The sequence below is a fragment of the Sorex araneus genome, chromosome 8 (genome assembly GCF_027595985.1).
Source record: "Sorex araneus isolate mSorAra2 chromosome 8, mSorAra2.pri, whole genome shotgun sequence".
Classification (NCBI taxonomy): domain Eukaryota; kingdom Metazoa; phylum Chordata; class Mammalia; order Eulipotyphla; family Soricidae; genus Sorex; species Sorex araneus.
In genome coordinates this window covers 8,673,319-8,686,473 of record NC_073309.1, presented here as the reverse complement: position 1 = coordinate 8,686,473, position 13,155 = coordinate 8,673,319, and the positions used below count along the sequence as shown (strand labels likewise).

At 53.8% G+C, this 13,155-nt stretch overlaps 1 protein-coding gene across 1 annotated transcript in view; it reads left to right on the top strand.

Annotated features, from left to right (window-relative positions):
- The window catches only part of HYDIN (HYDIN axonemal central pair apparatus protein), a 273,502-nt gene that overhangs the window by 233,630 nt on the left and 26,717 nt on the right, over positions 1 to 13,155 (top strand). Inside the window, exons 56-67 of the mRNA XM_055145713.1 lie at positions 461 to 626; positions 933 to 1,171; positions 2,044 to 2,161; positions 3,273 to 3,477; positions 4,044 to 4,279; positions 5,470 to 5,621; positions 5,712 to 5,901; positions 6,374 to 6,476; positions 6,647 to 6,922; positions 7,514 to 7,656; positions 8,110 to 8,328; positions 12,184 to 12,344. Of these exons, the coding sequence (XP_055001688.1) occupies positions 461 to 626; positions 933 to 1,171; positions 2,044 to 2,161; positions 3,273 to 3,477; positions 4,044 to 4,279; positions 5,470 to 5,621; positions 5,712 to 5,901; positions 6,374 to 6,476; positions 6,647 to 6,922; positions 7,514 to 7,656; positions 8,110 to 8,328; positions 12,184 to 12,344 (2,208 nt within the window). The remainder of the gene's footprint in view (positions 1 to 460; positions 627 to 932; positions 1,172 to 2,043; positions 2,162 to 3,272; positions 3,478 to 4,043; positions 4,280 to 5,469; positions 5,622 to 5,711; positions 5,902 to 6,373; positions 6,477 to 6,646; positions 6,923 to 7,513; positions 7,657 to 8,109; positions 8,329 to 12,183; positions 12,345 to 13,155) is intronic.

Below are 13,155 nucleotides of genomic sequence, written 5' to 3'. Positions count from 1 at the left end.
TAGCACCTCACAGGCCCCCAAAATATTCCTGGAGTGACACCAGAGGGGGAGCCAGGTCAGAGAAGATTATTGAGTACCACAGGGTGTGGCCCAAAAGCCAAAGAAGCAAATACAGTTGGTCTTTCCCCAGCACCGGCATCCCTGGTGCAGAGCCCTGCATGGCTCGTGGCTCTCGGCTGTGGCCATGGGAGAGCCGGGTGGAGCCCTGCGTGACTCACGGCTGTGGCTGTGGGAGAGCCGGATGCAGCCCTATATGGCTAGTGGCTGTGGCCGTGGGAGGGCTGAGTTCACTCTCAGCCTCAAGCGTCTTCCCTTGGCCAAGGAGCCACAGCCACAGAGGCCACAGCACAGTGCATACAACCACACAGCGTGGTTCACCAGGCACCGGTGCCTGGAACCCCCCCACTAAGACTGAGTGCCCTGGAGGGTGCTGCAAACTGACCTGTGCCTCTTGTCTCAGCTTTTCTGTGGATCCAGTCGGGGCTCCCACCAACATCAGCTCCATGATCTCCGTGCAGCCCAAGAAGGGCTCACTGACCACCATGGAGAAGCCTATGAATGTCCATGTGTACTTCCGTGCCAAGAAAGAAGTGCGGATCGATCATCAGCCGATTCTTCGCTGTCAGGTGCGGTCTATACCCCGAGTGGGGGGAGCCGGCATCTGAGAATGCACCGGGGTGTGGTCCCACAGAGCAGGCACCAGAGACCGAGAAAGCCTAGTTGACTTCTCAGCCGCAGAGAGTCTGGGAGAGTGGCAACAGGCCACGATGAGACGTGTGCATGTCTGTACTAGTGTTGTTGATGCAAGACAGGAAAATGCAACCGTGGCCTTGGCTGGGTGGCAGGACTGGGAACAGGAAATGACGTGGCCGCTGTGGGCACTCCAGAGCAGTGCTGGTGGCTGACAGCTGCCCAATGCTCCTTCCCTCCAGATCATTGAGCCCGGCATGGCGGAGGGCGGGGAGGTCATCGCCAGCATCCCCATTAAATTCTCCGTGAATGCCGTCTACTCCAAGTACGTCATCAACCCCTCCAACATCATCAACTTCGGGGCGCTGATCTGCGGCACCCGAAAGAGCAGCTCCTTCACCATAGAGAACCAAGGGGTGACGGACTTCAAGTTTGTCCTGTTCAGGATGACCGGGGAGCTTCCCATTTACCAGAAGAAAGGGTAAGCCCCACGTTGGCTCAGCTCACACTACGCCCTAGCTCACAGACACTTTCTAGGAGCTTTTCTGGGCCCCGTGTCCTGGCCAGGTCACTCGGGCTGAGACATGACTCGCCCGAGATCATGCGGGGAATTTCTCCTCTCTGGACCCACATCTTTTGGCCGCAGACCTCCCACATTTCCTCACAGCTGTCAAGTAGATGGGAAACTTTAGCTTCTCGGGGGTCAGGCAACGTACAACTAAGTCCTTGTCCTCTCGCTTTGGGGTTTCAGGGAATATATACAACTGCAAGTGATAGTATGGTGGGGAAAGCTTTTACCTTGCATGCAACTGACCCAAGTTCCATCCCCGGCAACCCATATGGTCCCCGAAGTCCGCCAGGAGTGATCCCTGGGTACAGAGCTAGGAGTAAGCCCTGAGCACTGCCATGTGTTGCCCCAAAAAAACTTAAAAAACAAAATATGCTCCTCAACATGAAGCCTTTCAGGGGCCTGGCCTCCAGACTAAATTATTGGGTCCACCTGCTCCAAGTGAGGGCGAGCAGTAACCCAAACCTGCTGCTGTTTTGATGGAAAACGTCTTTCGAAACATCCTGGTTCTCAGTGTGGCAGAGAGGAGAGAGTTTGACCCCGTGGCCGTTTCAGGTTCTGAAGAGAGATGGGGTAAAAGATCTAATACCTGCGAATCCTATTCCGGGGAATTCAAGTAAGCCCTGCAAAAGCATTGTCTCCTTGGGGGGCTTCTCAGCATCCCTGAGAGTCAGTCGAATGAGTGCTGCCCGAGACAGCCACAGACCTCGAGGCACCGGCCCAACACGGTGCCCCCGCTCCCAGCAGACAGGACGGTCAGCTGAGAGCTTCTCTCGCCTCCTCAGAGTCAGCCACTTGCGGAACCCACGGTCTCGGGAGAGCGACATCTTTCACAAGGGCAGCTCCCTCAAGGCTTCCAAGTTCCCCGAATCACTCCCCAAGGAGATGAACTTCCCAAATCAGGTGAGCACCCCTTTCCTCTGTTCCCCACAGGCCAGGAGTCCTCCCCTAGCACCCCACACATGATCCCCGAGCATTGGCGGGTGCAGCCCTGGGAGCCCCCGCACCCCAGCACCCACCCCCAGGATAGCAAGTTCCAGCCGCGCAGCCGAGCAACATGACATCCTCCAGCCCCTGCGTAGAAACAGTGGGGGGGCCAGAGCGATAGCACAGCGGGGAGGGCATTTGCCTCGCCTTGACCCTCGCCTTGACGAGCACAGCCAGCAGCAATTCCTGAGTGCAGAGCCAGGAGCAAGCCCTGAGCATCTCTGAGTGTGGCCCCCAAATGAAAAATTAACAAAATGAAGCTTTACTGGTGGGGTCCCCAAGCCTCCTGAGCACTTGGGGGGCCTGACCCCCTGAAAAAATGAAGAAAACCCTGCCACTTTGGCTAAACAACATAGCGGACCTCGAAGGCTTTAGGCCGAGTGACTAAAGTCGGAGGAGAAACATGTCGGTTGGATGTTGCTGAGGGACCCCGAGGAACAGAGGAATAAAGAGCGCACACCCCTGCAGGAGGCTGCTGGCCACAGCATGCGCGAGTAACCTGTTGGCGGGGGGCGGGGGCTGTTGCGCAGGGGGAGCTTCATGCCTGTCACCAGATGTCGGTTGGGGGAGCCCACAGGGAGCGCTGAGCGCCAGGCCCTGACACACATGTGGTGACATCAGGCCCACCCCTGGACTTGCACGACGTACCCCACTCTGCCTCCAACGTCCCCCACTCTGCCTCCAGGACCCCCTGGGGGTGGAGTGTGCCCCCCAACTTCCTGCCAGGCCATGTGCACTGCCCAGAGCTTTCTGTTGTCCCAGTTAAGGAGGCTGGGGACTGCTGGGCAAGGCTGTGTTAGGGACAACAAGGCTCCAGAAGTCACTTCCCCAGGGCCAGTGTGGTTGAACCTGGCAGGGCTGCAACTCAGACCCGCATCCGTCCACCACTCCCTTCTGTGGCTGGGAACTGGGTCATGTCCACTTAACCCTCCGCCTATGCCGTCAGGCCATGTGCAGAGAGCAGCTGAGAGGAGCAGAGCAGGGGGCATGAGGCATGGACTCTCACCCACCTGCAACCACCCTACAGGCTCGCTTCACCCACGGCATGTTCACCGTGTACCCTGGGTTTGGTGTCATCGCAGCGGGAGGATCACAGGTCATCACTGTGGACTGCCTGGCCGACCCCATAGGGAAGAGTGAGGAGTACGTCGGGATCGATATCTCTGACCGCGACCCAAGGGACCAGCCTGGTGGCATTCCCTACACGCTGCTGGCTGAAGCCTGTCTGCCAGGTATGGTATGACCAGGTATGACCCAGGCCTTCCTCTGACTATGCCCTCTTCCCTCTGACTAGGCACCTCTTCCCTCTGACTAGGCACCTCTTCCCTCTGACTAGGCACCTCTTCTCTCTGACTGGGTGCCTCTTCCCTCTGACTGGGGCCTCCCGATGTGTCCTCTTTCCTCCGACTGGGCACTTCTTCCCTCTGACTGGGGCCTTCTCCCTACTGGGCTCCTGTCCAGCAGGTGTGGCTGGGCTATCCCAGGGAACCTGAGCTCTTTCCTAGAATACTCAGCCGCGCCCCTCATTTAACGACTCCCCAGTCAGGCTCCTGGGGAGAAAGCGCATTGCTGGCTCGGGAGCCTCAGATGAACAGCACCACCCACGAGTGCCCGGAGAACACCAACAGCCCAGGGAGAGGGACCCCGGCCAGCCCTGCTGAGCCCACCCCAGAGCCTGGAGCTGATACTCCTTCCAGTTGGTGGGGCCCCAGCAGCAATGCCTGGAGACGGAGTCAAAGGCGTCCCATGACACCCTGCCCCCCCCCACACACACCCCTCTCTGCTGCCCACCCTCCAGCCTTCGTGACCGACGACTACAGGCTGATATTCGAGGAGCACCAGGTCTGCCAGAGCGCCAGCCTGAGCAACACCCTGCAGACCATGGAGAGCGGCGGCGTGTTCGTGGAGGACGAGAACCGCTTCCTCTTCAGCAGCGTGCTCGTGGGCCACCAGGCCAAGGCGCGCTTCAAGATCATTAACCCCGGCAAGATTGCCTGCGACGTCAGCGTCAGCGTCAAGCCCGTGTCCACCAAGGTGAGGGGTCTAGGGTGGCCATGCCTCATGGTCTTCTGGAAGTTGGGGCACGGAGGGTCTCGGGGTGGTTTCCCTCCTGGCACATGCCAACGAGCCCCATCAGACACCTCGCAGGCGACAGGGCTGTGGGCAGAAGCCGGCTGCCTCAGGGTGCGCACCCATCCTGTCGGGGCGTGGGAGGACGGTCAGGTTAGATGGAAGGTGAAACATGCACCTTTATTTCGATCCGGCGGTGCCTATTATCACCTCATTTCCCCCTCCCAGGGCTGTGCCCTCAGACTCACTATTCTGCTCCCTAGTTTGCACTGAGGGAAACTGAGGCTTCGAGAGGTTGCACGCTTTGCCCCGTAGTGCCAGAGCCCAAGCTGTGGAGCGAGGGTGGGTGCCAGCTTCGTACCCCCTCAGGCCCCCGGGCACACAGCTGCCTCAGCTCCTGGCACAGAGCCCCCCTCACGTAGTGGGGGGGTTCAGAGCAGTCACACGCGCTGCGGAGTCAGGCTCAGCCTAGCCTCACTGCCCTGTTTGCAGGTGGCACCTCTGCCCCGGTGTCTGTCCCAAGCAGGCACTGTGTGTGGCTGGGCGTAGGGGGAACGGGCTGTGGCCCGGTGTGACCCCAGCCTGAGCGGGGCACCGTGAGGTTTGCAGGTCAGCTGTAGCGCACAGGGAAGCAGCCGCAGTGAATGCCGTGAGAGGGAGCATCCCTTCAAGGCCAGGCCCACGGTCCCTACAGCCCTGCTGCCCCCAAACATAGTCACTCGGTGGGGCAGCCAAGTGGGCGAGAGGGTAGGCAGCGGTGCTCTGGCTGTTACAGGGGTGGACACCCAGGCTAGAGGGGCAGGGGACAGGGCTGTCCTTGCCACAGCATCCAGCAGCCCAGAAAGCCGGAGCGCCTCACGGGGCGCCTCATGCCCTGTTCATCGCCAGTCTGGCTCCCAGCTCAGCTCCACAGTTGCATGTGGTGGGAGAGATAGTATGGCCGAAATCTAGCTTAGTCAAAGATGTCCAGGGCCACCGAGCCCAGGGCTGACCAGTCCCTGCTCCGAGCAAGGCCTGGCTGTCAGGCTGCTCCTTCCAGGGACGAGGCCATGCAGGCCAGAGAATGTGCCCAGGGCAGAGCTCAGGGAAGGGGCATCCCCACCAGGGGCCCTGGCACGAGCCGTCGCCACCCAGTCCCTGTTCCCCTGCTCCAGATCTTCGCCCGCATCACTGACATCTTCGACGTGGAGCCCAGCAAGATCTGCGTGCCCAGCCGCTCGTCCGCCTTCGCCACCGTGACCTTCACCCCGCAGGCCCTGCAGACCTACCAGTGCATCTTCGAAGTGATCGTGGAAGGCCTGTCCAGGTACTGGCCCCCACATGCCCCCTTCTCGGGGCCTCCCCCGCCGCCAGCCCCGCCGTGGGCTGACGGGCCCCCATGTGCCTGTCCCCTCAGCAGCCTCATCAAGAACCGCAACCTCTCCTTCGACATCGTGGGTGAGGGGACCCTCCCGCGTGTGGCCGTGGTGCGGCCAATCCTCCACGACCAGTTCGGGAACCCCCTGCTGCTCTTTAAGAGGCTTCTGCTGGGCCGGTCCCAGACACTGCCTGTCCAGCTCAGGAACACAGGCACCATCGAGGCCCAGGTAGGCCCCAGATGGGTCAGGAGCTCCCTGTCCTGCCAGCTCTGTCGGGTGGGGGGTGGGGTGCATCCAACTTTGACACAAGTCACATGAGAGGTCCAGTCACGGATGCTCTCTGAGCCTCGGACCCTCACCTGGATAACAAGAGTTGAGCTCAATTTTCCTTTCCTCATTGCTCTAATCTTTTAGAGCAATGAGGAAAGGAATCTCTTCCTTTTGGAGAGAGAGGTAGGAACACCCTAGTGGTACCCAGGGGCCCCTCCTGGTGATCATTGGCCAATATAGTGGGTACCATGTGTGGGTCCTTTGGTTCCAGGGAGCCCCCATCCAGTGTGACAGTGCTGGGGCCACCCTCTCCCTGACCCCTCTTAGGTCTCCCTCTTAATGAGAAATGAAAAAAAGAATAATAATAATAAAGGAAGCCCAAGAGCCGCCCTTGAGGGCAGAACACTCAGTCCAGCTCCCCTTCTGCCAGCTGCACATTGACCTGAGGGACCCACTGGGCACCTACTCCCTGAAGGGGAAGCCCACGACCTCCTACATCTACCTCACAGAGGATAACAAGCCCCAGGCCGTAGGTGAGTGGGTGCACTCCAGGCCCCAGACCCAGCCTCTGCTCCCTTAGCCGGACCCACGCGTGGGTTTGCCACCACGGCCCCTCCCCCTGCTTCAGTGACTTCCCCTGGAGTCTCAGTCTTTGTGAGTGACACAACTCACTCTCTAGCACATCTTCTGTTTTCTTTGGCAGCTAAGAAAGCTCACACGGCGTCGCTGGTAATTCAACCTGGACAGACAGCTGAGTTTGACGTCCTTTTACAGTCCCAGAAAGTTGGGAGAATGACTGGTGAAGTGCGTTTGTCTGTGGTCCACAACCAGTATGAGGAGACCATCATCCACCTGGTGGGAGAGGGCTATGAGGATGACATCACCATGGACAATGTTCATGGGCTGGCGACTTCTACCAGCCAGGAGAGTGATATCTCTCTGACCATAGAGGAAATTACCAAGGAAGAACTGGTGGCAGGTGGGAGAAGCATCAGGGATGAGTGGAGGGTAGGTGGGTGGATAGATTATAAATGGATGATGGGTGGATGGAAGGATCATGAATTGATGATGGGTGGGTGGATGGGTGGATGAATGGATGGATGGTGGATGGAAGGATCATGAATGGATGATGGGTGGGTGGGTGGATGAATGGATGGCTGATGGATGGAAGGATCATGAATGGATGATGGACAGATCATGAATGGGTGATGAATGGATGGATGGATCATGGATAGATGATGGATGGATGGATGGATGGATGGATGGATGGATGGATGGATGGATGGATGGATCGATGGATGGGTGGATGGATGGATCATGAATGGATGATGGATGATGGATAGATGGATGGGCCATGGATGGATCATGCATGGAACATGGGAAGATGGACAGATGGTGGATGAATAAATGAATGGACAGATGGATAAGTAGATTCCCCTAGGAATAAAAGCTTACTGCTCAGGGATACCACCTAAGGCGGAAGGAATTACCCAAGGGTGACACTTCCTCCTCAGGAAAGCCTCCCTGGGAGGGGCTGTAAGGACTCCCTGGCCTTCTCTTTCCACCCCAGCTGCCATGATACAGCACATCCAATTCGGAGACTGTCATGTTGGACACAACTATACTCTGAGCTTCACTCTCACCAACCACAGCAAAGTGAACGTGATACGGTTCGAATGGCCTGTTTTAATTACAGTTTCTTTCTCCCCACAGGCAAGTGAAAGCCACTCCCTCTTTCTTGGACTCCCTTCACCCTAAAGCAACCCCAATTTGTTGTCCCCTTGATCCCATGAATGTGTGGGGTAGACGAATGGATGTCAGGCTAGGAGAGAGCGAGGAGCCGGCTCTCACTCATTCCTGGTCCCACAGACCGTGTGTCACATCCCTCTAGTCAGGGCACAGAGAACTAGGTCACTAAAAGATGGCTAGCAGACTGCTAATGAAGGATTGGGGGCCCACGGAGCTCTGTGTGGACAAAGACACGCTAGAAGCAAGTCACTTTTGTTAACCATGAATGATTGGACTTCTAAGAACCTTATTTAAGACATTCCATGTTTGCAGCTGAGGAGCGTAGGTGATAGCCCCTCTCTAGAATGTCTGCTTTCAGTGCCAGGAAACCCCAAGACTGAGCTCCCCAGAATGCTAACACCAGACTCTTCCCCCCAGATCGGCCACCTCCATCCAGGGTGTGCCAAGGACATCATGGTGACCCTGAAGGCAGACATACCCATCTCCCTGAAGAAGATGGGGATCAAGTGCAAGATCTCTAAGATTGTGTTCCAGCTCCCCACAGACCAGGTCCCCGACTGGGATGACCGGATGCACACGGTCAAGTGGGTGGACACGCCCCGCACCACACCCGGAGTCCTCACCACCAAACGCAAAGTGAGTTCAGGGTCACCATTCCCCTCTGCCACAGGAAAATGAGAAAGTCCCCATTCCACTTGACCTTGGTCCCCCGTGGCACATCCTGATGTCCAGGCCTGCTGCCCACCTTGTGCCCTGAGACAGCCACCACACACCTTCTTTGGTGGATCTTTAGCTTCAGTCTCCCAGGCTCGCCCCTTTCCAGAATGTCCAGAATGTCCTCACTGGCTGCTGGCAACTGCCTGTTTCCTTTTCCAAGAGTCGGTCAGTTCCAATTGTCCAGGCCTATGTGTTCCACACATGCCATCCCCTACCTTCCTTACTCATGTCTTTTTAGGAATGTAATAAGCAGTTATGAGCCCACACCCAGCAGACCCGGTGGGTGATGTGTGTGTTTGGCATGTTCAATATGCCAAACACAGTAACAACAAGTCTCACAATGGAGATGTTATCGGTGCCCACTTGAGCAAATCGATGAGCAATGGGATGACAGTGACAGTGATAGTGATGCTGCTATGAACAAGGCTCTGGTGAGCATCATTATTCCTGTCACATGCTGAGTCATAGAATATGTTTATGTTGAACTCGCCAAGATATTGCCCACAGGTTTTAGAAAGTGGCTATACCACCACATACTCCTGCTAGCAAAGATATCTTACCCACTCACTCTGGAATTGTCACACTTCCTGAGTCAGATCACTTAAGCGTGTGACCTGACTTCCAGTACTCTGATCAAGCTGAATATGTCTCTAAATAATTCTCAGTCCTTCAAGTTCTCCCTGACATGAATGTCTTCTGCTCATTTTTCAGTTGTTCTCTTGTCCTTCGTATGAATTGTTTTATTTTTGATAAGCTTTTATATTTCTATTCTTTTTCTGAAGATATCTTTATCAAATTTACTTACTTTTCCATATACCTTTAAATGTGAGCCCCAAAGAAAGTCCTTAATTTTTGTTATATTCATTCACCTTTTTATGTTGATTACTTTTATATTTTATTTTAAAGCCCTTCCCTACTACGGAAGAAAGCTAACTATTTTTTCTTTCTTGTTTAAGAGTTTTGCTTTTCATCTCTAAACCCCTGGTTCACTGGACTTTATATATGGTGCAAGACAAGGATTCAATTCCTCTTCCCACTACAATAGCAAGTCTTGCCAAATTCCTTTCGATCTGAGCTTCTGTTTTCTAGACATCTGCCATAGTTCTCCTGTCATCTAAGTTTTTTACACACTTAAAGTAGTTCATGTTTTTACTTGGTGCCATTGCCAATTTGTCTGTCACTGTGACAGTTTCCTACTGCCTTAATGTCCTTTTCAATACTTAAATTTGTTTGTTTCAATACTGTGTCCCCCTCCTCACCTCCCTTATAAACCTCAGCATTGTCACCAGTGCCCATCTGTCTTCTGATTTTGTTTTGTCTGTTTGCTGATTTTATGTCCTTATGTTGCGTACATAGGTGGAGTTATCTAAGACTTGTCTTTTCCTTCTGAACTTGGCTCACTTTACCCAATTCCCTCCAGAGAATTTTGCCATAGCAAGGTTGCATCTATTATGTAGCTAAATAATTTTGCATTATAGAAATGTAACACATTGTCTTTATCCAATCATCAGTGGGATAAACTTCAGTTGATTTAATAATTTGCTTTTATAAATACTGCTGCAGTGAACATTGGGATGAGGGGCTGGACAGAGAACACAACAGGTGAAACACGTGCCTTGAACTCAGCTGACCCAGGTTCAGTCCCCAGAACCAAGCCCTGAGAACAAGAGTAAAGCCTTGAGCTTTACTCTCAGTCTTTGGGATATGGTCTCGAAGCCAAGCAAAAAATAAAGACCATTGTGGTGGATGAAATTTTTAGTGTTTTGTGGTGCTGTGTGTCTGTGTATATGTTTAATGTTTTAGTATTCTTCAGGTAGATCTCAAAAGTAAACGCCACACTGCCTCAATTTCTGTAACTTTATAACTAGCCTCGGGGCTGGAGCGATAGTACAATAGGTAGGGCATTTGCCTTGCACGCTGCCGACCCGGGTTCGATCCCCAGCATCCCATATGGTCCCCTGAGCACCACCAGAGATTATCTCTGAGTACAGAGCCAGGAGCAACTCCTGAGCATTGCTGGGTGGACCCAAAAAGAAAAACAAAAGCAATAACTAGTCTTGAGAGCTCCAAGGGAAGTCTCTCTTCCATACTGCTTGGATTTGAAGTGTCTTGACCCACTTTTGCAGTGGGGAAAGGGGGGCCGGTGCAGGGGGATATTATTTGGGAATCCACTTACCAAGTACCATGAAATCCCTGATGGAAATTGGACTGGAATTGGATGCAACACTGCCATTTCAGGAAGAACCAACAAGGCTGTCATATTAATTTGTTCTATTATTTTTAAATCTTCTTTAGGTTTTGGGGGTTTTTTATTACTATTCATTGTCTTTAATAGGGTTAAGACTCTGGATTTTTTGTACTTGAATCCTTCTGTCTCCTTCAGCAAATCAGCTCATCAATTTGCTCGAGCAGGCACCAATAATGTCTCATTGTGAGGTTTGTTGTTACTGTTTTTGGCATATCAATTATGCCACGGGTAGCTTGCCAGGCTCTGCCATGCAGGCAGGCTACTCTCGGTAGCTTGCCAGGCTCTCCAAGAGGGATGGAGGAATCGAACCCAGGTCAACCAGCGTGCAAGGTAAACGCCCTACCTGCTGTGCTATCACTCCAGTCTCATACTTGAATCAATTTTATTAAATTATTTTTTCTGTGAATTGGCTCTTCAATATTTTCCTATATATTTTCATAGAATTGCCGCTATGTGGGGGCTCACTTCCAAATCAGTGCTCAGGAGGTCCTCCCAGCAGTTGTGGGCCCAGAGATGGAACTTGGAGTTTCCCAGATGCAGAGCCTGCTTGCCGTTCTTTGAGTCACCCCTTGGCCCACATCCTCATCCTCTTTGTCACCTGTTTGTTTTTGGGGTTTTTTTTGGCTTTTGGGGTCATACCTGGCGATGCTCAGGGGTTACTCCTGGCTCATGCACTCAGGAACTACTCCTGGCGGTGCTCGGGGGACCATATGGGATGCTGAGAATCGAACCCAGGTCAGTCGCATGCAAAGCAAACGCCCTACCCACTGTACTATCACTCCAACCCCATCCTCTTTGTCACCTGTTTAAATCTGAAGGATGGCTCCCTTCTTGTGTCAAATATTGGTTATTTATACTATGTTTTTCCTTCTTTTTCCCTTTTTCTTGATCAGTCTCTTCACAACCTTATTAGTTTGGTTTGGTCTGGGGCCCCACTTACTGGTGCTCAGGGCTTACCCCTGGCTCTACGTTCAGGGAACCTGGTAGGCCCAGGGGGACCGTATGGGGTGCCAGGAAACCTGCAAGGCAAGCACCCTCCCTGCTGTGGTATCACTCCAGCCTCTTCACAACTTTAAAAACAAAGCACTGCACTGTAGCACTGTCATCCCATTGTTCATCGATTTGCTCGAACAGGCACCGGTAATGTCTCCATTATGAGACTTGTTAAAAACAAAACAAAACAAAAAAATCTCAAGTAAACAGTTTTAGCGCTCTTGGTCCTCTCTGTGATTTGTTTTTCTGCTTCACTCATGTCTGTTCGTATCTTGAGTCATTTTCTTTTTTTACCTCTGTCCCCGACCCCCAAATCTTTGCCTTCGCAGTCCTAAAACTCAGCACTTTCTTGTTGGGTTCCTTTTCTTCCCACTGAAGAGCTATTTTTGGTTTTCCTGGGCCTTTTGTTCTGGGACTTGTAAGTTGGTGTTTGATTTGCACCGGTGGAGGAAAGCACCGTGTCCCCCCTCAGCCTGTGCCCAGACCCCCTAAAAGGAGACTGCGCAGCTGAGGATGCACTGCCCTGCTTACAGGTGGTGGAGACGGACCCTGAGCCTGCCTACAGCATCATTGAGGAAAACTACCAAGACCTGCACGTCCAGATCAGCGCCAACGCGAGCTACGCTCAGTACACCTGCCCAAAGCATGACGTGCACTTTAAAGAAACTCTGGTTTACCAGACTCGCATCTTTGAGTGAGTCCCCAGGGGCCCCACTCAGAAGGCTCTCACCTCTGCTCCTTCGCCAAACATTTCCTCGGGATCTCTGTCCACATCAGCCCACCTCATCCGGGGCCATAGCGTCACTCAGACTTTGCAAAGTTAGTGAAGCTCCTAGGGAGAAGCCAGAGAACTAGCCAACAGCTCAGCTGCTTCTATTGAGACAGTCCTTGCAGCCACCCACACTTATGGCCACCCGCACCCTCACCCCCACACTCAGCCCCGAAAGACAGCTCAGACAACAGCACTCTGGTAGAGAAGGGGTCCCCGGGACCAGCAGACACCAGTGTTTCTAGTCCAGCTGCCAACACCCCTGCAGGTAACGTGTCCCTCCTTAGGGAACCCCAAAGCCACACCTTCCCCTCAGGGGATCCGCCTTCCTGACCACTACCAGTTACCAATCCCATTGGATCACTTTCACCATAAACAACGTCGCCTAAAATGCCACCAAGAGCTCCTGTTCCCCGGAGAGCAGCCAGGAAGTTCATTCAAAATCAGTGTCACCCTTGAGGAAAGAAAGGGCACCACCTCCTGCACCGGGTCCTGCAGCAGGCGGTACGGGAGCAGATCACGGGGAGCTGCTGCTCACCCCATATCTGCAGGGAGAGGGGAAGCCGACCCCAGCGGGGAGGGCCTCTGGCATGAGCGGGCACAGCTGAACTGGGGGGACCACGGGGTTGGTCTGGTGAGGAAGTTGGAAGTAAAGGCCTCGAAGTAGAAAGAGCGACGTGTAGACAGACACATGGAGGGCCGAGATCTGGAACAGCTCTTTGACCTAAAAAAAAAA